The 24,350-nt window shown below is 35.7% G+C and overlaps 1 protein-coding gene and 1 long non-coding RNA gene across 12 annotated transcripts in view; both read right to left on the reverse strand.

The window, feature by feature from the left end:
• Nucleotides 1-24,350, reverse strand: part of by (focal adhesion protein tensin) — a 192,927-nt gene that overhangs the window by 78,170 nt on the left and 90,407 nt on the right. The window contains exons 1-2 of one of the 11 annotated variants that reach the window (XM_087406528.1): nucleotides 7,648-8,017; nucleotides 1,379-1,864 (exon numbers count right to left, since the gene is read on the reverse strand). The exons of 7 other annotated variants lie outside the window; for them this stretch is intronic. In XM_087406528.1, coding sequence (XP_087262654.1) covers nucleotides 1,379-1,426 — 48 coding nt within the window. In that variant the 5' untranslated portion in view covers nucleotides 1,427-1,864; nucleotides 7,648-8,017. Of the gene's footprint in view, nucleotides 1-1,378; nucleotides 1,865-3,244; nucleotides 3,287-7,647; nucleotides 8,018-24,350 lie in introns of those variants that run through there. 3 more of the 11 variants (XM_087406529.1, XM_087406531.1, XM_087406532.1) reach the window with 3 other exon arrangements.
• Nucleotides 17,862-22,645, reverse strand: LOC147909827 (uncharacterized). The gene is made up of 2 exons (XR_015545193.1): nucleotides 22,264-22,645; nucleotides 17,862-22,202 (listed from the first exon to the last, which is right to left on the reverse strand). It is a non-coding gene; the product is annotated as an uncharacterized LOC147909827 (long non-coding RNA).

Here is a 24,350-nt window from a genome sequence, read left to right on the forward strand (position 1 = left end):
TCACTTATTATTAAGATGATATATTTTTTATAATTAATACGCATCTTTTTAATATATATAATTTTGAGAAATATAAAGTATTTTATTATTTACAAATAAATTATTAATTAATCAGCAAAAAATTAAATAAGGTTTTTTTAAAAAATATTTTATTTGTACAAATACCTTTTGCACTTACTGTACATCTTATTCAAAATAATAATCATGAATTATTACACGTTATTTATTGGCAGAAAAAGATCTTTCATTATCAGACCTTTCTTTCTCTGTTGAATTACTTATCGTGATCACACGAGAAAATTGACTGTTATCTATCATGTAATCCCCATGTGAGCACACGCGGTGGAAATTGATTGCATCGCGGCGATAATGTAACGCGGCGCAGTTCTGTTTTTTGTTGCTTGTTACGACGCGGAGGAGCGACATCGCCTCTCGCGAATTAAACGCTTCGCGAAATTTTTCAGGATCAAGTGTCTGTCGAAGCGTGAAAGCGAGCGCGCGCGAATTTCGCAGCGATGTATGTCGGTGTATGGCGCGCAACGTTATCCGATAACCGAGACGACGCGCCTCTTTTCTAGTGTTGAGGTTTTGCGGATGCATCGAGAAGTTCTTGAAATCTCACTGTAATTCGAAGCGTGCTGACAAGTGGGATCGCGGTAAATCTCGTTGTCATATCTCATATCTTTCGGTTTGCACTTTTCAATATTATTCCATCAAAAAAATTCTGTCATTCCTAAACTTGTCCATGCCTGAATTAGCAGTCATCATTACTCGTCATCGGTAACTTGAACATTTTTAATGAAATGCCATTTTAATTTAAATAATTTCAATGAAATTAGTATTAAAAAAAAAAGAAAGTTAGAAAATCTAAACGAGAAGAAGGAAATGAAATATATTTACACACAAAGAAATATATTTATACCAAAAAAAATGCTGTCATTCCTAATCGACTATATTTGAATCAGCGTCATAAATGACCTGAACATTTTTGAATGAACCGTCATTTGCTTTAATTTAAATCATTTCATCGAGTAGTGCCAATTAAAAAAAAAAGTTAGAAGATCTGGGCGAGAAGAAAGTATGAAATATTTATTCAAAAGAGAAGCTGGCACTCTCTCTCTTCTTGGTCCCCTCAAGAACCACGTCATGACGCGTTCGTTATTCTCGTGTCATTAAAATTAAACACGCTTGATGGGCCGACGAAGTGTTGGCATGCCAATCGGCCTCGTCCGTCTTCGAGCGACGACGCTGCGAGGACTAATCGCGCGATCGCAAAAATCGCGAGGCGCGTCGAGGAGGAAGCGATCGCGCACCGAATTGAAGTCCCTTCGGATTCGATGCTGCGGTGCATCTCCTATCGAGCGATCTTACCGCGTACCTCGTCGAAGAGGTCGTCCAGTTCTTTCCGTGATATCTTGGCCTTCATCCCGCGGGCATTCCTCACGTCGAACTTCCCCGACGTCTCTTTATCTCGACGTTGCGCGGAAGAGAGCGAACAAGAAGAAGGGTCGAAGAGGAGAACGAGAGGAGAGCTCCCTTTCCCTTCGCTTCTTCAAATGTCACGAGCCTTGCTCCGTTCTCTCTCTCTTGTTTCTATGGGTGTTCTCGAAAGCTCTTTCTTAGACACATAAATAGTCGATGACGCGCAGTAAAGTGCGAGAGAAGGTCGCGCGATAATGGCCACTACGATGTACGGCCGGTTCTGTACTCTTCATCGTTGGGGACGTCGTCGTTGACCACCAACCGGTCACGTCGGTCCATCATTCATCGCCGCTGCTCAGAGTCTTTATTCGACTGGAACGTGTGTTCGAAGCGATTCATACGAAATTACATTGACACATGGTACGTCGTATCCGACTTTTTACTGGAATTTTCATTGATATTTCTTTCTTTATTAAAAAAAATGCTAATTTAATAATGATATTATGATTTTATATAATAAAATTATAGTTAAGATTACAGTTAATATTTTAATATTACTGTAACACATAATTATTATTAATAAACGAATCTAATTGGAGAAATATTGTGTTATATTTAGCCAAGCATTCAATAAGTTGAGAGAAAATTCGTTCGGTAGAAAATGTTATACAATACAAACAAATATCTTTAATTATAAATAATTCATATGTAATATCTCGATAATTACTGACGCCGATAGTTGAAAGCTGGCAGTACTTTTCGTGTCGACAATATTAAGCATGAAGATTTATTGGCCCATTCGGCAAACCCGTAGTAATATTTTCCTCGCGTTCTGACTTCGACGTACAAATCCACGCCTCGAATTCGCGTGACTTCGTCGATAAACCACGGAATCCTTTCAAGAACTTTGAAAACGACATCAATTCGTCTCACGTGTTCGCTCGTAGCGCATTGACATATTTCTCCCTTTCGAAATAAGAGGGACTTTGAATACTTTATATCCGACCATAGTAATTCTTCTAGAGATAAAAAACTGCTTATTCAACAGAAAGGTTAGCATCATTAATCATCGAAAAGACTATTACTAAAATTAATTCACTTAAGACAGCATATTTATCATGCTAAACTTAATTCGAAAGAATAATTTACTTGAAAAAAATTGCATTTTATAATTTTGATGCACAATGTCCATCGATTTAATATCTCCTTTTTCTGGAACTATTGCTTTTAAATTCGATTCGAGCCCCATCGAGGAAAACAAAAACACAAAAGTTTACCAAAAAAGTATCTTTGTCATGAACTATAAATGGTTTTACGGGTTCTCGAGCACATAGCCCGCAGGAAAGCCTTCATTTGCTCGAAACCCATATCCTTGAAACCTAACATCTACGCTGAATGACCAAAGGCTCATTGCTTTTTCTCTTCGATTGGCACTTTTATTAGCGGTGTATCGTGTTTCAAGCGCGTACTGGATTTCGTGCCGTTACAGGGATATCGATATATCGAGTGCACAAAATGTGTACGGTTTCTCGGTGACAACGACGGAGAACGACCGCGGCGATGTTCTCACGACATACTCCGATCTTCGATCTGATCGATTACGATCTCTTGGTTTCTTTCCAGCGTTCCACGAGGATTTCCGCGTATCATTAATCTCGCGGGTTAATGTTAATGCGAAAATGTTGAGTCGACCATGGGTTCCCAGCAGTCCCCCAATCGTCGGAGAGAGCTAATAAATGTTCCCCGACTCCACGCACTATTGCGTAGACAAACGCGAATTATGAATTATGCCGGTGATGATAATAATAGTAGTAAAAGTCACCGTTTCCTGTGAGAATTCGCGATGCATTCTGCTCGCGTTCGTAACGGTAATTGTGTTCCACAATTTCGTTTACCATCTCTTCATCATGACGCGCGAAGCTCCGGTCGTAACTTCAGACCAAATGACTGGAAGGATTATTGCTCGCGTTCAGCGCATTAAACCGACTATCCGCCTATCTTTCGTGGCGCGTAAATGACACTGCACGTCCAATGCACTTGGAAAGATGTCACTTCTAGCCTTTCGCAGGCAAGGTAATCTCTCATGACTTTTCATCTCGACTAGCACATCCCTCGCGCGAGCTGTAATAACCAACGATATGTTTAGTCCAACGTAAACACCTCTCGCGAAACTATTCAAGCGACTTATCTGGCTTAATATCTGTGATTCGTTGCTGTTACCAGCGCGAAGATCTTTCACGAGATGACACGACCTTTGTATTTCTCTGTCACCGGCTTTAGTTCGTTAGACAATTGAAGGGAGCGAGCATTAAAAGTCCCGATTGTCCGGAGTTACCTCTAATATATCGACAGAGAGAGAGAGAGAGAGAAGTCGTCATTTATTTAGCGTCTTGAGAATAAATTTTCCTAAGCATTTAAAAACAAAAATATAATAAAAGAAGAAAACATTAAAGTAAAACTTTCATTCTTAATTGTTAAAAAATATAAAAACATATGTACAAAAAAATTACAAAAAAAAAGAGAAAAAGAATTAAATGAAATAAAAGAACCTAGCAAGAAAAGTAATTAACCAATATGTTTAACGCTTTGGATATCGATGATTATAGAAGAATAGATAATCATACAGTTTATACTGAAAAATGAGGAGAGAGGATTCATTTCTAACATCAAAAGAAATTTTATTCCACAATTTCGCAGCAGCATATTAAAAAAGTTTTTTTACAGAATTCAGTGCGACATAAATCAGTAAATTAAAATATTATTCAAAATCCTTGTATCGTGTGAAATTATTTTGCCTCTAAAATCAAACAGAGAGAGAGAGGACTTTCTGTTGTCAGTTTTCGAACGACCGACGACAGTGTGCTCTAAAGTACATACAGACATAGTAGACCACGCGAGAAAGAGCGAAGCCAGATGACTCTTCTCCTCCGCAGCATCGCTTCGGGGAGGATAAACGACCTGGCGCGCAAGATCGAGATTATACCGGCAGCGAAACCTCGACGTTTGTACAGCTCCGATTTAACAGAGGAACGCTTCCCTTTTTTCGCCGACTGAATGCATTGTAATCCTGGATATTCTCGACTGTGCAGTGTACCAGTGAAATGCAAATAACTGTGTAAAAAATTTTGTTCCTACGTAACATTGGAGAAATGAAATAGAAACGGAAATGTTTTGTGTAAAATTGAGATTAAAAAAGATTAATCGTTGTTCAAAAACAAAATGGATGTCGATAAAAAAATCGAAGCTCCCATTAATGTTATTGAAATAGTTCGAACTTAAACGATAATCGATAAATTCTCTCACGGTATTTTCTTTTTATTCCAGAATTAAAAATGAAAGTAAGCGATTTTAAGCGATAAAATCATTTATTTTCATATCTAAATGTTTACGTGATATATCATAAATAATAGTAAAAAGGACAAGTTTAGAATTAGAAATAAAGTGAGTCTCTTTATGACAGCAGATAACGGAGATAAACCCAGTGTATCACTCTTTGTTAGACCGAAAATTGCGAGCGGAGATCTTCCATTTCCTGAGCAAACGAGCCCGGGTGGGGAATTACGAGCTACGGACTTACGAGCAAAACCTCAATGTCCACATCAACTCCGAGCCCAAGCTATGCGCGCGGCCGTTCCCGCTGTCGCCGTTTGTTCACGAAAGAAATTCAGGTTACATGTCTGCTCCGCTTCGTGCTCGTGCTACGAAGTCTTTTCTTTAAGAGTTTAAGCGATCGGACCGTGCACGTTTCGCGAGCCCATTGGATGCTATACTTTGGATACCGTTTCTCACGGCGTGCTATCGGCGTGCTTTTACAGAACAGATACGCACGCGCAACGTTTATCCGGACCAACAATAAACTGTACAATTTCCACCGTTGCGTTGCGACGATACAACGCTCGGGACATGACACTCCACATGAGAGCGAAATATCGTGTTGCTGTGTTTAAATGAGGGTGTCGATTCTATCGCAGGACACGACACAACATGACGCGACGGGACAAAGTGCTACAGCGATTTAATGCTACGAGATTATCGTCAATATCTCGCTGAAACATGACAACAGCATAGCAAATTATTATTTCGCCGCGAAATTATGTATTTCATGGATGGAATTGTTTACATTAATTAGGAAATAGAATAGAATTGATTGCATTTCGATGATGAACAAAATGCTTGAATGCGGATTTATCATGTTTTCAGATTTCTCTATTTTAAAAGATACTTTTGCGACTTAATAATTCGTCATCAATTTGTTATTATTGTAAAAATTATAGAATCGTCTATGCTTGTAATTTGTAATACATATAATATATCCCGGTAGAAACGCAATAATATATAGGTCGTTTCTGTCCCAGCAGTATTACGTTTCGCCGAGACATTAGTAACGAAAAGGTCAATTGATGACTCGGGTGGCCTAGAAAGGTCAGACACGAGCACAGTGAACGGTGACATATTCCGCGTAAAATATTTCCCCAAATTTGTAAAACGTAATTTCCACGATAATTTCAATAAAGTATGCAACGGGAAACATTTTGCAATCGGAACTGCATTATTATCATTGTTATTATCGTTATTATCTCCATTATGCAATGGCAGGTAATACCATTTATGACGTAAGATAAGCAAACAATCATCGCTCTCACGCATTGCTACTAACTTATGCTACGTATCGCTGAAACACGTGAGAATGATCACGCGTAAGGCAAGCATGAATAAAGAAGCCTCTATACTTTTTCTTTATGTGAGATACTATCACAACAAAGTTTTCGATTTTTCAGAAATTTAAAATGAACAAACGTATTCAGTCTCATGGTGTACAATTCTATTTAGAAAATTAAGCACATTAAGTTCTGTTATAAGTAATTAAATTAGTACAAAGAAAGAAAGAGAAAAAAATTAATTTAATTTTATCATATAACTTATATATTTTATGCATTATAATAAATAATAAATTTAAAATTATAAGAAATTTATATTTATTATTTATAATAAAATTATAATAAAAGTATTATTCATTTCTCATAAATCCTAATGTTATTATCAAACAGAAATTTGTTGGATACGATAATACTTATTGCCATTCGAAATTTTGAGATTCCAGGCTTTGGTACACCAAATAATACGGAACGATTTTACGCTCCATATATACTTATTAATCGCGTGAGACATTACTATATTTCTTAATTATAAATTTAGAAAAAACGTCAACGTTTCAAATAACAAGGTTAAACGTTGTACTCTTGTTTATAATTAAATTTCGAAGCACGAAACACAAGTTTCATGAACCAATAACTTCCACGTAGGATAATAACGTCTCTCAACAGTAATTCAAGATCGTCAACGCCCACGCGTCTGTTACGCATCAGCATTGAAGTATGGCTGAATGCATAATTCTGTCGGGCGATAACCAGCCAGATATAATCGGATTACACTTCTTTTTGATTTGCCAGTTTCAACCACAATTTATCTCATAACGGACATACAAATGTTTATATAATTATATCGCCCTTTGCACTTTACGTCATAACATGCGCAATCAGGCAACATATACATATATCTGGCGGCGTTTTTATTACATACAAAAAATCGATATACGATTCAACCGAGACATTTGAGTGAGCATAACTCGACAATAACATTTGTAAGAAACTTATTAATATGCGCTTTTAAACTTATAAACTTTACACCGAGATGTGATATATGATATTATTCGGTCCAAATGCACACAAATCGATATGCAAGGTAAATAGGATAGACAATTACCGAATGGAAATGAGTATCGAAATCCCTCTACCATTAATATAAACTCTCGAAATCTTTTATTCATTTTAGAGAAATGCAGGTGCATCAAATTGATTTTACTTAAAAGAAATCCAGTATTAAAAAATTCTTTTAGATAATGCGCATTTAATCACTATCGACTGTTCCAGATTTGCAAATTTTCTATTATATTGTATTATTAATGTAAAATAATATATAATTTATTGGATGGATAAAATGTTAACAGTAATTATCGAGATATTTTTATCTGATGTCTATTTTCTTTTTATTCAAGCTGATATTAAATGATATGAAATATTTCAAAGCACAGACGTGTGACTTCATAATGAATTAAAAATAATCATAAAAGAAAATATAACCAAGAATCTCTAAATACTCCAAAATTCTCATCTCGCAAACTCCACATAGCTTTAAAAAAAACCCTTTATTTATAGCATAACTCACTCTCGCGTACACAACACTTTGAACCATCTAACTTCAAAAATTTATTCACAAACACTAATTCCACACATCAACAAGATATCAACTTTACGTCGAGATGAGATAAGAGATCAATTTGGTCCGGAGAAACTTTTCGAGAAATAAAATGTTAAAACAAATTTTATTGAATAAAAAAAATCCCTTTAATTTGCCACAAACACCGTTCACTGTCTCGTAACATCCCAAATAGTTCGCCGAACCCTTTCGGGATCTGTATCTCCCTATCCCTATCTGTATTTCTCACGCGCACTCGCGTACGCTTCGCGTACGTGCGCTCACACGTGTGCACGTACGCCGACTGGCCGCTGTAAGCGCACACTGGCTGTTGTGCGCACACGGCGAGTCGCGGGTGTCGCGGCACTCACGACTCACGACTCACGACTCACGACTCACGAGTCACCGAGAGACGTGCGTCGCATGTACGGTGCCATTCGCCGTGAGTACCTCGGCGAGCTCTTCGTCTTCACCGTGTCGTACCGACATCGTAAAACCGCTCACCGAGAGAGTGGAAACTGGGGACCGACCGGCAGAAACTGCACCGCAAAGGGGATTTCTGCTACGGTTGCAACGACTGGAGTTTGCTACCCCCGGCTTGCGTAACCAATGTTTATGATATGCAAGGATATGACGGATTGAGAAGGGAAGGTTTCCTATTTCCCATTCAGCTGGAAGTAAAAATCTGCCTTGCAGTAACGATATCAGGATACGCGAAGCGAAGCATTGAACTTTTTTCCAATCTCGGACGTTATTCGCGAGCCATGTGAACAGAGTGATCGATCGGACGCAATCGGTTGATGTAAATATATTTCGGAGACAGGTGGACAGATGTATGTTTTTACGAACGAAATAAATTCAATATCGATGAAGATAATATTTGATCAAAATACGAACGTAAAGTTGAAATTGTTTATAAAAAAAGAAAAAAGAAAAAAAAGGAGAACTTTCATTCTCGTTACGTTTTATATAGAAATGATCTAATTTTGTTAGAAAACAACTAGGTAGGTTCTATAAATAATGCTCACTGTGGCTGCTGTTGCATGATTCACTGAACATCCGGCATGATAGCTATAGATCATATTCGATTAATTTTCTTCTGGTGGGTTGATCAGAAGTGGGTTGACACGCAAGCAAACTGGCATATAGTCAATTAAATAATAGCTCTTTAAAAAGTTCAATTAATTTTAGTTACTGCAACAATAAATGATATTATAATTATATATTATTTTCACAATATCATTATTGTTACTTTTTCATTTGATAAAAAGTTATATTCGGAACAATTACAAAAGTAACTTGAACAGTCTGATAGATTTATCGCAGCAATTTATTTTATCATAAACTTAAGACTCTTACCCACTTCTACTATATATCAAGGCAGTAATTATGATAATAATTGTTATCCATATGCGTCATATGCACAATATTTAATTTTAGGTCGAAAGATCATAGACTGTCGCAAATGTATTAGCGAAGTTTACCGCAGCGATGGCGACGAAGGCCGCGCATTTATGTTTGCGTATTCAATAAGAACATTTGACGCAGCTGTACCGAGATAAATTACAACAGCGTATCTGGCAGCAAAAACGTATCTTCATTTAATTAACTTGTTTAACTATTAAACAGCATTACTATTTCAGTGTCTTTTAACTTTATGAAATCGCTAAAGTTATTGTGAACTTGAAACCGACAATATCTGTGATATCAGAAATAATTTGATCAGATATAATCTATTTTTGCATTTAAATCAATGCTGTTTTTATTCATTATGGCGCAAAATATCTATCTTTGGTAGTATTCTTTAATCTTCAATGGCACATCAAAAGTAAAATCTATTTTAGTATGATAATTTAAAGTATTCAAAATATGTTAAATATGCATTTGATTGAAAATTTTTTTGACAAACATAGCTTTTGATATTTTCAATATTTTAAATATTTTCAAAAATTCACGAAAATGCGAAAGATTTTTACAAATATACAGAAACACAATTGACATGTTTCGAAGCATTATTGAAATTTACAAATGCGTAGTATAACATTAATGTTTGTCGCGACGCAATATGTATGTAGTTTTCGTGCTTACGTAACGAAATGGATGTGTGATTCGTCGCACGTTAAAGTGACAACGACGATATCGGCGCAGATAACAGTTAGAAGTATTATAGGTGTCGCAAGTGATCCCGCGTGATCGCAATCTTAAACAATCCGAGTTAATTAAAGCTGGATCGCGCAGTCCGTCCTAATTCGGTGTTCAATTAATCTGTTTATCGATGCGGCTAATCCTCGCGTACCGGCTTTATACGTATAAGCGTCACGACCGAACAATCAGTCTATTACGGCAAATATAAGGTTTCCTAGTCGCGACTATTGCACCTCATTGAAGTTTCACTCATAACGACAGAAAGTCACTAAATATATCTTATCTGATAAGAAAAATAGGATTTTACGTCGTAACATTTGGAACGATTAACATAACTCGCTGTCTTATCTGCTTCAATTAGTTTCTTCGAACGGAAACGACGATATCTATCTAAGTCGTAGGACAGGACATAAAAATCGAATTAAACAATAAGTCGCGAATATTGCACTTTGTCGTTTGTAATTAGTCGCGACGAAGTTCGAGTCAAAGTACATGACATGAGTAATGGCACAAACCTGACTCTCTGTGATGCAAAATTATAATTAATAAAGATAGCATCGTGCGTGTAGCTAATGGAATACGTCAGATAAAACATAAAAGATTAAAAGGCTCAGGCAAAAACTGTCTTCAACTCGCTTATTTTACATACGGCACTCTCGCAGATATCACAGTACGTAAAAGTGAACCGGAGGAGAAAATCCGTAATGCGAGGGCTTAAAACAACCGAGATTTCCGTCAAGATTTCAACGATCTGTCAGCGGAGAGCGAGCTGAAGAGCGTCGGAGAACTGTGGTGAACTGTGGTGAACATTGGAGAACGTGGGCACGACGCCCACGCCGCACCGCGTACGTAATAAAAAGTTCGCAGGATATCCCTACGTGGAAAAGGAGCACCGCACATCCTACGCCGTACCGCGCCGGTACCTACGGTAACGCGAGGTCGTTTGCATGACGTGAGATTTGCACGTGCGCTCGTTTCTTCGCGTGCAAACGGGGAAGATTCGAGGGGAACTAGTCCTCCATTGACGACAGCGTGTCGGTACCGGTTGTGCAAGGACGGCGGACAATGGAGCCGCGAGGAGGAAGAAGATCTGAGTTATGAGACGTCGCATAATTGCACGCCGATTGGCCCCGCCGTGGAATGCAATTTGTCTCCCGGCACACAGCGGCCGTGTATTTGCGAAAGTAATTAAGATGCACGCCACGCGAGACGAGGTCGCATCGGCTCGTAGTTACTGCTGATTGCGCCTGAGTTGCGTCATTCCAGAATGCTTTTAACTTGCACGCTAGACGGGCGCTTTAATTAATCGAGAATTTTGTTCAAGTGCACGGACATTGTCTATTCTGACCTCGATTAAAATGTTTAGGAAATAGTTGACTAACGACACAATAACTAAAAATTCAACCGAAAAGAAACGTAACATTGATATTATAATTCACACTTAACAATGTAACTGTTACGTAACATACGTATTATATTATATTTGTATTGTTCAGAATAAAATTATAATATTGATGTGTTATTATTAATTGGGGTTTACGAAGTAAAACGAATCTAGATCTAAGTTTTACATAAGAATTGCAGAACAGACGAAAAGATTTAAAAAAAAACATTTCTTTCTTTAATCTTATATATCTTTAATCTTAATTTTATACATCCGATATTTTACGGCGAAATTATTAGGGATTAATACGGCGAAATAAAATGAGAATATTAGAGATATCTTTAAATATCGTATTATGTTTTTCACATAATTGAATTGTCTCACAGCAATTGTTATGTAAAACTGGAGTTTCGAAGATAAGTAAGACTATCGTCTCTGCGAGTTCCTCGCAGATCGCAGTATCTTCCCCCGACATATCGTCCCGGTTGTTAAGTCGCTATATCGCGTGTCATAAAGTTGAGCAGCAGCGTTTTCACAAACGTTATCGCCGCCACGTGGTGCAAAAGGTGCGTGCGAAGCCGAGTGTTATTATGGCTCAAGTTTTAATGGCTCCGTCGAACTGCTCGCGTATCAGCAGTGTGATACAACGACGGTGTCACGCAATCGTTCGGCAAATAATCCGCGTCATGTCGTATTATGTTATGTGCAGTTACCATAAGCTGTTTTATATTTTCTACCAACGGTCTAACAAAATGTGTATTTTTTAAATCAGAATTGTGTATGTATTTCTAGCTATTAACCCAGAAATAGCCGTCTGATTTTTTTTTGTATAAACAATTACACGAGATATTTTCATAACTAAACTAAAATGATTATTATTAACAACATAATGTATATTATTTATTGTTTTCGATTTATCAGTATTTGAGATTGTGGATTTGATCATAATTTTTTAAAAGAGTAGAAATCACGTTAAATAGTTTACTGTGACAGCATCTCTAAAAAATAAATATTTTTATTAATGTATATATTAATTTTTTATTGCAAATTTTCGATACTTAAAGGATTGTAAAGAATAATTATTAAAAAATATATTAAACAATATTCATACAAAACAATATTTTAAAATAATTCATATTTTTTCGTCGCTGGAACATAAAAATGTCTTAGGTGACAATTTCCAGGTTAAATTCTTCAAACTAAGATTATCAATTTTAACACCGTTGAAATATTATAATAAAATTTTTTATTTTATCAGATGTACAACTATATCATAACTAATCCCAAATTCTGCTATTTATTAATTCATAATAATAATTTACGCTCATGGTGTTCTCCTCTGGGAGATGCCTGCTCAACTCGATATCTCGAAGGTCGAAGGAAAGGTAAACCAGAAGTTACTGCCAGGCGTAGTGGGCACTTGAAGCAGCACTCTCCCACCGATCGGCCTAGCCGGTCAAGCAGCCACCCACTTTAGCCAACCACCCACGTGGGTACATAAGCAATGCGCACACAGTTCCGTAGTATGTTTGCATTCCTTCCCCTACGATGTCGTCCGGTCGGCCACTCAAGAGTGTACCAGGAGAAGAAGGAGAAGAAGAAGAAGAAAAAACCGGAATGTCGCGAAGTCGTCGTAGAAATTATTGCTTCCAGTTATTGCCATCGCTACCAGAATATTTTTCAAAGAGTGAATGGCTTTCTCGCGTCCCCCCGTATGTATTACACAAATACGCGTGAACGAATGATGGCTGGTTTCCTTTAGCATAAATATTTTAGATAGTCACTGATGACAACGTTTACGTGAAATATTAAGGAGTAAATTTTGACGTTTCTTGAGAAAGGCACGGTAATACGTATTATGTGCAGGGAATGGATGTGTTAGATATTTAACGAACTCATCCCAAGACGCACACGAAGAGAGGAAGTTCTATAAAATTCTATTCCCAGAAGAATATACGAAGTGAACCAAAAGTTCCATAGAGTGAAAAGAGCAACAAGTTTTCATAAAATTTCCTCACAAAATTCTGCGATATCTTACTCTTTCAAACTTCTTCGTAGCTGGGGACATGAATTTTATTAAATAGAAAGTGGATATGCACTTCCTTTAACTTGACAACGTTACAAGAGCCTTTCTGCTTTTCTTACTTGAAGTTACATGAAAGATGTTTCAAAAAGCTCACGAAATTGTTTCTAAAGAGAGAATCAATCATATTGAATCTTATATAAGACCCTTACTACAGTCTCTCTATGTCTTCCGCAATAGTGAATAGCTCCAATGTCCTGTGCAGACCAGATCGTAACTCGATTCAGGACTAACTTTCCTGTCGATCGATAACGACCCCCACACAGGACACCGTGCAAACAGTGATTGTAAAACAATGATTCTACAACATCCGGTCGACCCAAAAGTGAATGATAAACTTCGTCTCTCTTTAATCAACACAGTCAAAGACGACTACTAATTAGAACAAGCATCGACGCGGAATGAATGAACGTCCGACAATGTAGACGATTCCTTATCTTCTAGTAGTACTACGAAGTCTTTCCGTGTTTACTCTCGATAAGCCGTCGATCGATAAGGGGAGTTACGCCGATGCTGATCGTTTCACTGACCCATATCCGCGCGCGCACGGAAGTTACGTGATGACTGATGAATATACATCGAACTCCATTGGCAATCGTTTCGATTTCTAAAAAGTCTGAAATTTGAGAATACGTTTTAGATTTACAAATAATCGATTGTCAGTCAATCCACTTATTGCAAGATAATATTAGGTGTTGGAATTAATTCGTAGCGTTTTACAAGTGATGGGAAGTACTTTCATTAATGTATTTTTTAATGCTCATGTGAAATAAATAACATTCTTTCATTAAAAAACGCTACGAATTAATTCCAACACCTAATAATAAGACATTATGATCATTCTCTCTCAACTCATATGCTCTGCGTCGAACATGCGTTTGTATAATCTGTTTTTCGATTAAGCCTACAAATGAAATTAGTCTGACTGCGGAATAATGAAACAATACTCGCATCAGAATCGCTATAATTCTCATTCGCAAAGCTTGCAGTACTTATTTTTATCGGGATGCGGTAAGATAATATTTAGAATACTACAAGTTTGCAACTTTTTTTTGTCAAAGAGTATATATACTAATTTAATAAATGATTAGTAATACGATGAAAGTGGAAGAATTAAAAACAACACACAGCAGAATGTCTTGTATTAACACGTGATTACTATGTAAATACTTTATTGTAAATTACAGAACGTATGCTATATTTCAAAACATTCTGCTTTTCATCATCGTTCTGAAGCACTCATCAATGCAAGAGCACTTTGTTTCAGCATGTTAAAGTGTCTTGAATATATATGCGGTATATCGAGAGGACCAGAAGAAAGCTTTCAATTACACTTGATGGCCAACAAATTGTTGGAGTACCAGTCACAAAGATACTTTTACCGAAGGATCAATTCACCGGACGTCTATACTGCTTTGACATTATTATATACATTACAGTTTATTACAATATTTATGTTAAATGTTGACAAATTTAATAAAATTTAATAAAATTTTTATAAAATGTTTAGAAATTTTTATATATATTTAATTCTTCTACATGCATTACTATTACGTCATACAAAAAATGTTTTTACTGTGTTAAAACTTTTAATAGAAATTTTCAGTGTGAAAGATGCTTAAGATCGGGCCAACGTAGGATAAGATTGGTGACCGAACAAGGGGAGATGAGGAAGGACGAAGGGATGAGGCCAGTTGAGGTTATTCGCCGATGTTGTGGTAGCCACAATTTCAAGGTCGCCGAGATTACGACGAGGACGTGATCGCTGGGCCAAAAACACACACTATTGCGTTATTATGCTATTTTTTAAATATTTCATACATTATTTTCACATGACATTTTATTCATACGTGCTTTAAAAGCTATGTATATAATGAGAAAGTGATGAACATACGTTTTCTTGCTTCAACAGTGGCATAATTCAAAAAAATTGTTTTCCAGAAAAAAAAAATTATTTTTCAACTTGACAGAAAATTATTGATTAATCAAATATCAGTAAAAAGAATGCATTCTTAACATCAAATATTCAATTCTTAAAAAAAAATTCTTTTTGAGTTGTAACGATTTTAACGATTTATAAAATTAGTTTACTTCTGATGATTGATAGGATAATGTTTAACTCATTCATGATAATAACTTAAAAATCATGTTTTTTAAGTTGTGTTGCTTTTGAAACGAGAGAGTCATATGACTTCATTCAGTTAATTTATTAAACAAATACAATGCTTTATTAAATACAAAAAATTGTCATTTTAATTTTGAAGTTTCCCTAACTATTTTATATATCTAATTCATATAATGTCGCACAAATAATACAAGTAATGCATAGAGAAATGGGATTTCTACCGTTAGAAATTCTTCTAATAATGTATAAATCATAGTAGCATAGTATTATATAGCATAGTATTATACAAATTTTTCTATAAAATAAATAGCATAAGATTTAGTAATTACGCGAGATTTTCTTTTTAACGTACCGGAATTAAAGACTATAGAGAATTTTTCACATCAAATATTGCACGATAATGTTCGAGCTATGTTCTGCGAGCGGCAGGTATCGTGTTACTTAAAAATCACTTAACACACGACGTAGGTACAAGCCTGAAATATTTGCATATACCGCGCCAAACGCGCGCCTCCAAACTCGCCGTTTCTCATCTTCGGCTGTGAGGACCGGGATTGCGACCGGATGTGCGCGGACAACGCCGATTTAATGATCTAATATTATCGTTGACAGTTTGGAAGAGAGAAGAAGAGGGAGAGATGAAATTAGCATAACTGGCCGAGAAAGATGAAAACAAAAGTGGACAAATCGCGTCGCGTTGATCGTTGGGAAACCGCATATTACGGCGTCGTGTAGCAAATAAGCTTCGTTATCTTGCGAGATCTCACACTGGATATCATGTCTCTTCTTAATTGGCGGAACGAACAGGGCCGAAGAGATTCTTGTACCTCGGCATGAAATTTCTCGCCTTTAACCGCGAATCATTACGGTGGAGGCGCGACGATTAATTTTTTTTTTTTTAAATGTACCGCCGTGCTACACCAGTCCTTGTAATATTATTTATCCCACTACATGTGTGGAAGAATTTACTGAAATATAAAAGCTTGTAAATATATATATATATATATATATATATATATATATATATATTCCATGACGATAATTTCTTTCATACTCTCTTTATGCATTATGTTAATATGTTTCATTAAAAATATTTAAGTAGAAAATACATTTAATATCGAATCATATGTACCAAGAGTTAAACAATTTTGAAAAATTTTGCGCTCAGGGAGGAAAAAATCCAAGAGGGTTCGTCAAAGATAACAAATAAGATCATCCTTATGACAGACTTAAAGTATACAATTTCTAAAACACTGCATGTAACTTGCATCATTTCCTCTCGAAGACATGACGAATCGCGTGTGTGCATGCACGCGAGAAATCCCCGATAACATAATGGCAGTAAGTAAACGATAATGACGAGAGGTAATTCCTATCATACTGTTACAAACGAAGCCACACTTAACTGGAGTACACACGACTTAATTGTATGCATCTCGGTCTAATACATGCAAATATCTCTCTTGTAATTATGCGTATGAGAGCCGACGCCGCGGTATCGGATGCATCCCGCATGGTGTCGATCGTTAGCCGTCATAAAAGTCCATAGCGAATGATTGCCGCCTGATTTACTAGCGTTAAATACTGGCTTACACCCGACAGTCGTAAAATGCCGAAGAGGGCGGTTGACGACTTCTTCAGTGATGCAAGATGAATAAGAGTTAAGCGCGCCCACGCGTCTTCTTCCCTTTACAAGAACGCTTCTATCCCACTGGATGTCACCTTCAATTCGTAAGCGTGTTAAAGTACCGTAAACTTGAAAGGCGAAAAGTATTCAACGACATAGAAAAAGGCAGGAGACAGCAGCGTGACTTTCTCTTCCGCCTGGTGTTAAGTACTGCACTGACCGCGACGGAACAAATATCGTATATGTACTATCAGGTGGTTTCCCTGGTATCGTAGAAGCTTTATATGCAATTTTACATCGCCATGGCACTGTTCAAGTATGGAATCTCAGCGGTTTTGCAAGACGACAGCTTGGGCTAGAGCAAGTCCTGAACTGTTAGTTCAACTGGAACGAGTTAAGCTGGAACTGTGCTCTATCCATGGACGTAATTTAAGAGAAGGATTTAAGGGATAACTCTCTCTCCGAAATGTTTCTTTATTTCTTCATTTTTAATTATAAAAAATACAACTTTACCTTCTTCTCATTCCATTTATTACCCCTTTTTCTTTTTATTTAACTTTATTTTAATATCATATTTTTCATAATATATTTAATTAATTTTTTTGAATTTTTAAAATGTTATTTCCTAGAAAAATTATCATGAATATACATACTTTATTAGCAAAAATTATTGTTTATGTGATAAGAAAATTGATATAAACATGGCTCTATGTGTTACAAATAATTTAGTGTTTTATACTAAATTAAAATGAAAAACAAATGTTAACTATATATATTAAAAAACACTATAATTTCGATATAGTACGATTTTCGGTGGTCATTTTTGGAAGTGTGATTAAAATCTACTTTAGCAATCCTCTTAGAAATTTGTTAGCGTTAAGTCTGTCTATAAGCTCATGGTCTAATTTTCAGACTTCTCTTGAGCACAATATACGCTGTTGTTGCAGAGAATAGTTGTTAAAGCGAAGAGTACCTACAGCAATTACACATAATAGCATGAGATTATGTAAAATCATTTCAATAGCCTTCATGAAATGTTGTATACTCGTTAAGTAATTATGCATGCATTATAGTGTAATTTAGTTTTGTAATTTACTGCGTCATTGTTTTTGCGCACTTGCAACAGAGCCTAAAATACACACGCAAGTGTAAAGAGTGTCCATAAAAGGATAGTAACAAATGCGAATTTCGTGTCGCCTTCACTTCGATTTAGAGGTAATTATAATTCATCAATGTCAAACATACATGGTAATATTTGCACAAAAGAGACAAGTTTTACCGAGTCTTATTACAGCCGTATTTAAACCCCTGCAGTTCGAGAGGACGATTCAGTAATACTTGGAATATCGTTAATTTAACAGGCGCAAACGGCGGCGCGTTCATGGAATTCTATGGAAGCGTGGGTTAACTTTGTGATCTACTCTGACATTAACAAATTAACTAAAAGAAGAATTACTGATAAATGGCAAAACATTTCTAGGAACTAACGGCAAATTCCTTGCTACACGTTGTGTCGTATACTTTTATAAAATCTCTAGATATCGATAAATAATTTAAGAGCGAAAGTTTACTTTCCAGTGTGTTCGAAAGATCTCTTAAATGCCCATAATTAATGTCAATTGAAGTGTGGGAAATAGCGTAAAAACAGCGATATTTCCGAAAAAATAATGTCGTGACGAAGTATATTTTACATAAAGTTTTCAAAAAAAAAGGAGGCCCGTAAAAGTTAACCAGTCTGTTACTATTATATCTTCAATACTACTCGTAAATTAATTTATTATTCTTCTAATCTGATGTAATTATAATTTTGTGTTACTATTCCTGATATTATAGTTAACTTTTTATAAGAAATTTATTCTGCGCGTTATCTTCAATACTACTGATATTAATTTATTATTTATTATTTTTTCTTCGATCTGATGTGATTTCAGCTTTGTGTTATTATTCCCGATATTACAAGCAACTTTTTATAATAAATTTATAACATATAGAACTGATAAATGTTAACGACTGCAATGACAAATCATCAAGACAAAAATCGGCATCTCGGCTCTAACTTATAATTTAACATGCGCAAATGAAACACATCCCATGAGAAAATTACCATTTCACAAAAACGTTCAATTTTCCGCAGTCGTATTTATCTCTGTTATATTTCGCAGATAAAGCTTTGCTTGTCGCAAAATATATCACAAACTAAATTCATAACAATATGTACTTTCCGGATACGAAATTTCCTGCTTCCACCCTCGGTCTTGGACGAGTCTAAGCAATCGATCACGGAGCGGTGAAAGAGTCGAGCGGCCACGCACACAATTCTCCATCGACCTTGGGAGTTCGTTCTTTCTCTCCTAAATCCATCCGTTCCGCTCGCGGACGTAGTGTATAGCGTGACGTGCGGCGTGAATCCTCGCGCCCGCCGACACTTGTAAACGCGAGTTAGCCTAAGAGCGGCGCGAGGCGGGGCCGAGAGAAAGAGAGACACCGTCGCGTCGTCGGGAACAAAGTGGCCGCGATGTTCGCGGTATAACGGCCGCGCTGGTTACCGGTTTGTCGCACGAGAATGCCTACCGTGAGTCACGAATACACGTGCACGTCGTGTGCATCGCGCGTCGTGTGCATCGCGCGTGCATCGGCGGCTGCTCCGAGGCGGATCGCCCACGCACGCGGCAGCGAATCGAGCGTGCAGGCGCGAAATGCGGCCCCTAATCGATGCGTGCGTGCGTGCGTGCGTCCGTGCGTGCGTCCGTGCGTTCGTCGAGCCGCGAATGATCGATCATCGTGATTATCGACGCGACACAGCGGCGGTAGGATCGCCAATGACGAAGCGCGTGTATTCCCTTCCGGGGCTGAATATAAGGTTGAGATTAAGATAAACGATGCTGTTTGGGGACACTGCGTCATTATTTTTGCAATTCGCAAAATACACCGAGATATTCTATTAAAACATAGAAATTGCAATTACTTGTCGTGCACTGTTAGAAATATCAAAGCAGGAATGTAACTTGCGATCTATTGAGTTAGATAATATTTTGTTATTTTTAACTTTATTTGTATCAAAATGTAAATCAATCAGTTTTTGTGATTCATTTGAAAGCAAATCGTTCATGTACACGTAGTAATAATAAATTCAATTTGAATCAAATTTAATATATTTTCTTGAGTAAAATTGTTTAATTTCATTGTTTTAATTAAATTAACGATATATTAAGTACAGGAAGAATGATCTATAGATTAAAAATAATTCAATTGTAATAATTTACAATAGTATGTGCATGAATATTTTGTATATCAGTGATTATATATTTAAAAAATCAGATTTAAAATTAGTGCTTATACTGCTCGAATATCTTTTTCTAACAGAACTTTAACAACCTACAGTTAAATTAAGTTTATATTAAACAGTAACTTCACAAGGTAGAATTATCATTTTCTGTTTTTATTTGAAATTATTGCTTAGATACTGTTTACGATCGTTTTAACGTCGGCAAGCATTATTACTACTTCTGGATAATACAACAATTATATTACATATGTACTGCGACAGACTCACAATAAATACTTCTATATCGACTTAGGTAGAACAGTATCTTAATATTTATGAGCGTAGAGCGCTACTTATCACTTTGAGCGCACCTTCCTCTTCTCTTTCTCTCATCTGGAGTCTCGCTCGTACCTCGTAGAATATCGCGGAAGCCTATCGCGATCAGCGTTGCATCCGTCGAGCCGAGCGTGACTCGTAATGAAAGTTTGCAATTAGCGTCCTATGGCGCTTCAAGGAGTCATGGATAATAAGGAGCCCGACCTGACTAACCATTTGTTAAGATCTTTTAAATAACAGCCTGCGTGTAGCTCGAGGTGAGGCAGGTCGGTGTAACGTTACCACGCATATTTATCATAAATAAAATCTACACAAGCAAACGAAACAACGAAACTTCTGCGTTCATCCCACTTGATCCCGGTAATTTGATAGGAAAGTTTCTATCGACATTCTTTTACTATTAGGTGTTGGAATTAATTCGTAGCGTTTTACAAGTGATGGGAAGTACTTTCATTAATGTATTTTTTAATGCTCATGTGAAATAAATAACATTCTTTCATTAAAAAACGCTACGAATTAATTCCAACACCTAATACTTCATAAAATTTTTATGTAATTACCATCGAAAATGCCATTAGTCATTCAAAATTATATACTTGAATAATAAATTAATAGAAAAATAAAACAATATAATATTATAATGTAAGAATAGTAGAATATGAAAATATTATTAATATTCCAGAACGAATAAATTATTTAAGAACCCTTTCGCAGCATGAAGCAGTGTCAGAACATGGGTACGCAGCCAACAGACAGATTACAAAACAATTTAATACGATTAGACTGTCTGACGGGCATTTTGGGTGCGGCACTGTCAGTCCGCTGTCAAATTTCCGTGTCAGTACTTTACAAGGGCAAGGCGATCCATTACCAGTCCCCAATTGTTTGATTTATTCACACGGCACTTTGCATTTATTTTCCTTCCAGTATTTGTTTTTCCTCCTTTGCATCGACATTTGTCGCAAAGCAATTATTGGCTATTATCAGCAATGATCTGTTTTATTTCATCTTTGGAAATAGTATTATTTATTTTTCTTGCTAATTTTGCAATGAATTTAATAAAGAGATCAGTTACAGTTCAGTTTCAACATGATCGCGGTGTCCAGCACACGAAAAGAGAATCAATACTGTAATATATTTCAAGCTTATTTTTCTTAGAAGCTAAACTGTCACAAAAGAGATATATCGGCAGAAAGAACCATTTATAAATAGCATTTATAGTGTGATTACTGTACTATGAATGGAGTTCATGAATTACATAAATTATATGACACATATAAAAAATAAGAGCATAAAAAACCACAGCACAAGTTATAGTTTGTGATATTTAATTATTATTACATTCATTAAAACATTAAACGTTTCGGCCACAATCTGGCCATCTTCAGTAATTCAATAATATTCTTAAAACGCAGAGTTACATCTAGTTGACATTAAATTCAACAGTCGAGAGTTGTAATTAAATAAACATGTTCTTTTGTATGTGAAGATGCTTCATGCAGTAATGTTACACGGTCAATTGTCATATCAAGAAAAGTGTAGAACAAGAATTTCCTGATTCTAAATGAAATTATATATATTAAAATCTTCTAGTCAGAATATAAAGAAAAAGAATCATTACCTGTTTTACAGCAAAAAAACCAAACGATGAATCTCGAATATTTCTTTTACACAGTTAGAATTTTGTCGTGACATTATGTGTTGTTATTTGTCCTATCATATATTTTACCACTGTTTATATATCTGAGTCAAAATTTTTAGAAAGTTCTAGAATTGTTTATTAACAGAAAGAGACATCCTTTTTTAGAAGAGGAAAATAAACCTCAGGCAAACCTTCCGTGTCACTTTGCTTATTGATACCACTTGATTGTTTTTTTATATGTATCATTTCCGAAATTCTTCTTTTCGCTAAAGATTGTTCTCTATCTAAAATTCTTATATTATCCCAATCTAATTCATGCATCTCATTCATACGGTGACGTGAGACCACAGAAATTTCGGAAGAAGGTTTTCTTATATCAGCCTTATGTTCTTTAATCCGAGTTTTTAATTTCCTTTTGGTTTGGCCAACATAAGAAGATTCACAGTTTAAGCAATTAATTTTATAAACTACTCCGCATTGGTCATCCTTAGGCAAAGCATCCTTTCCTGTCTTAATAAATGTATTCAATTTATTCATTGGTTTATAAGCTATATTAAAACCGTACATATGAGAAAGTTTTTTAAATTTTTCCGAAACTTTGCCCAAATATGGTAACGTGAAAAATTTTTTAGAAGTAACATTAGAGTCACATTCATTATTAATTTCTTTAAGATTTTTATCTAAATTAGTTCTGTTTTCCAACGTTTTAATTCTATTATTTATTGTAGAAAATATAAACTTTAAAGGATAACCATTACTCAGAAACGTGTGAATTAATTCAGAGATGTTTTTTTCATGAAATATAGGATGGGATAAGAATAGAATTCTATCAAATTGCCCAATAATAACTCCCCTTTTATGTTCTAACGGATGATTCGAAAAATAATTCAGATATCTCCCAGAATTGGTGGGTTTTTTATAAATATCGAAGATGATATTTCCTTCCTGTCTCATTAATTTAACATCTAGGAAATGTATGCCGTTATCATCGCCAAAGTCCACAGTAAATTTAAGCCTTTCGTGATATGAGTTAAACAATTCTAGAACTCCTTCAATTTTTTCTTTGTGTATAGCTAATAAAATATCGTCCACATAACGAAAATAAAACGATAAATTAATGTTATTCTTGGTAATGATTTCTTGTTCAAAATCTTGTAAAACAATGTTCGCCAGTATGGGGGACAAAGGAGAACCCATTGGCATGCCAAAAATCTGTTTAAATATTTTATTATCAAAACTAAAAAATGTAGAATTAATTATAATCATAATAGCTTTGATAAATTCATGTAAAGGAATCGAAGTCTTATTCTCCATAAGATTCCACCTGCGTTCAATGCTTTTTGATACTAATTCGGTCGGAATATTCGTGTACATGGAGACCACGTCAAATGATATAATACTAAAATTTGTATCAATTGCTTTTCCATTGAGTTTATTTACTAAATCAAAGCTGTTTTTAACGAAACTGAAATTTTTTATATTATTATTATCAATGATTTCCTTTAAGAAAGTCGCCAGTGGATAAAAAGCACTATTAATACAACTGACAATCAATCTCAAAGGGTGACCTTCTTTGTGAATTTTTGGCAAACCGTAAGATCTCGGAAGTTCGCCGTCCGAAACGTACAATTTTTTATATAAATTAGAATCAATGTACCCCTTATTTTTCCAATTTTTTAATAATTTACCAATTTCAACAGTTATTTTCTTCGTGGGATCTTTTTTGATTGACTCGTATGTAGTATGATCCTTAAGAATTTCATACATTTTTTCTTTATAGCTATCACGACTCATAATTACGGTGGTATTCCCTTTATCAGCTCTAGTAATCAAAATATCAGGATTCTCTGAGATGAATCGCTTAACCTCTCTTACACCTTCGTATAAAATTGAATTTTCACACGATTTACTATTACAATTCTTAATAGCTTTAAGAATTTGGACAGTTTCATTCCTAACATTTTTTCGCGTTTCATCATCAGCCCTGAAAAGATTATATTCCACGTGTTTGATGAACTCACGTGTGATACCATCCTTACTAACCACGTTATTAGGCAAATTAAACT

The sequence above is a fragment of the Acromyrmex echinatior genome, chromosome 5 (genome assembly GCF_024713525.1).
Source record: "Acromyrmex echinatior isolate Ae372 chromosome 5, ASM2471352v2, whole genome shotgun sequence".
NCBI classification, from domain to species: Eukaryota; Metazoa; Arthropoda; class Insecta; order Hymenoptera; family Formicidae; genus Acromyrmex; species Acromyrmex echinatior.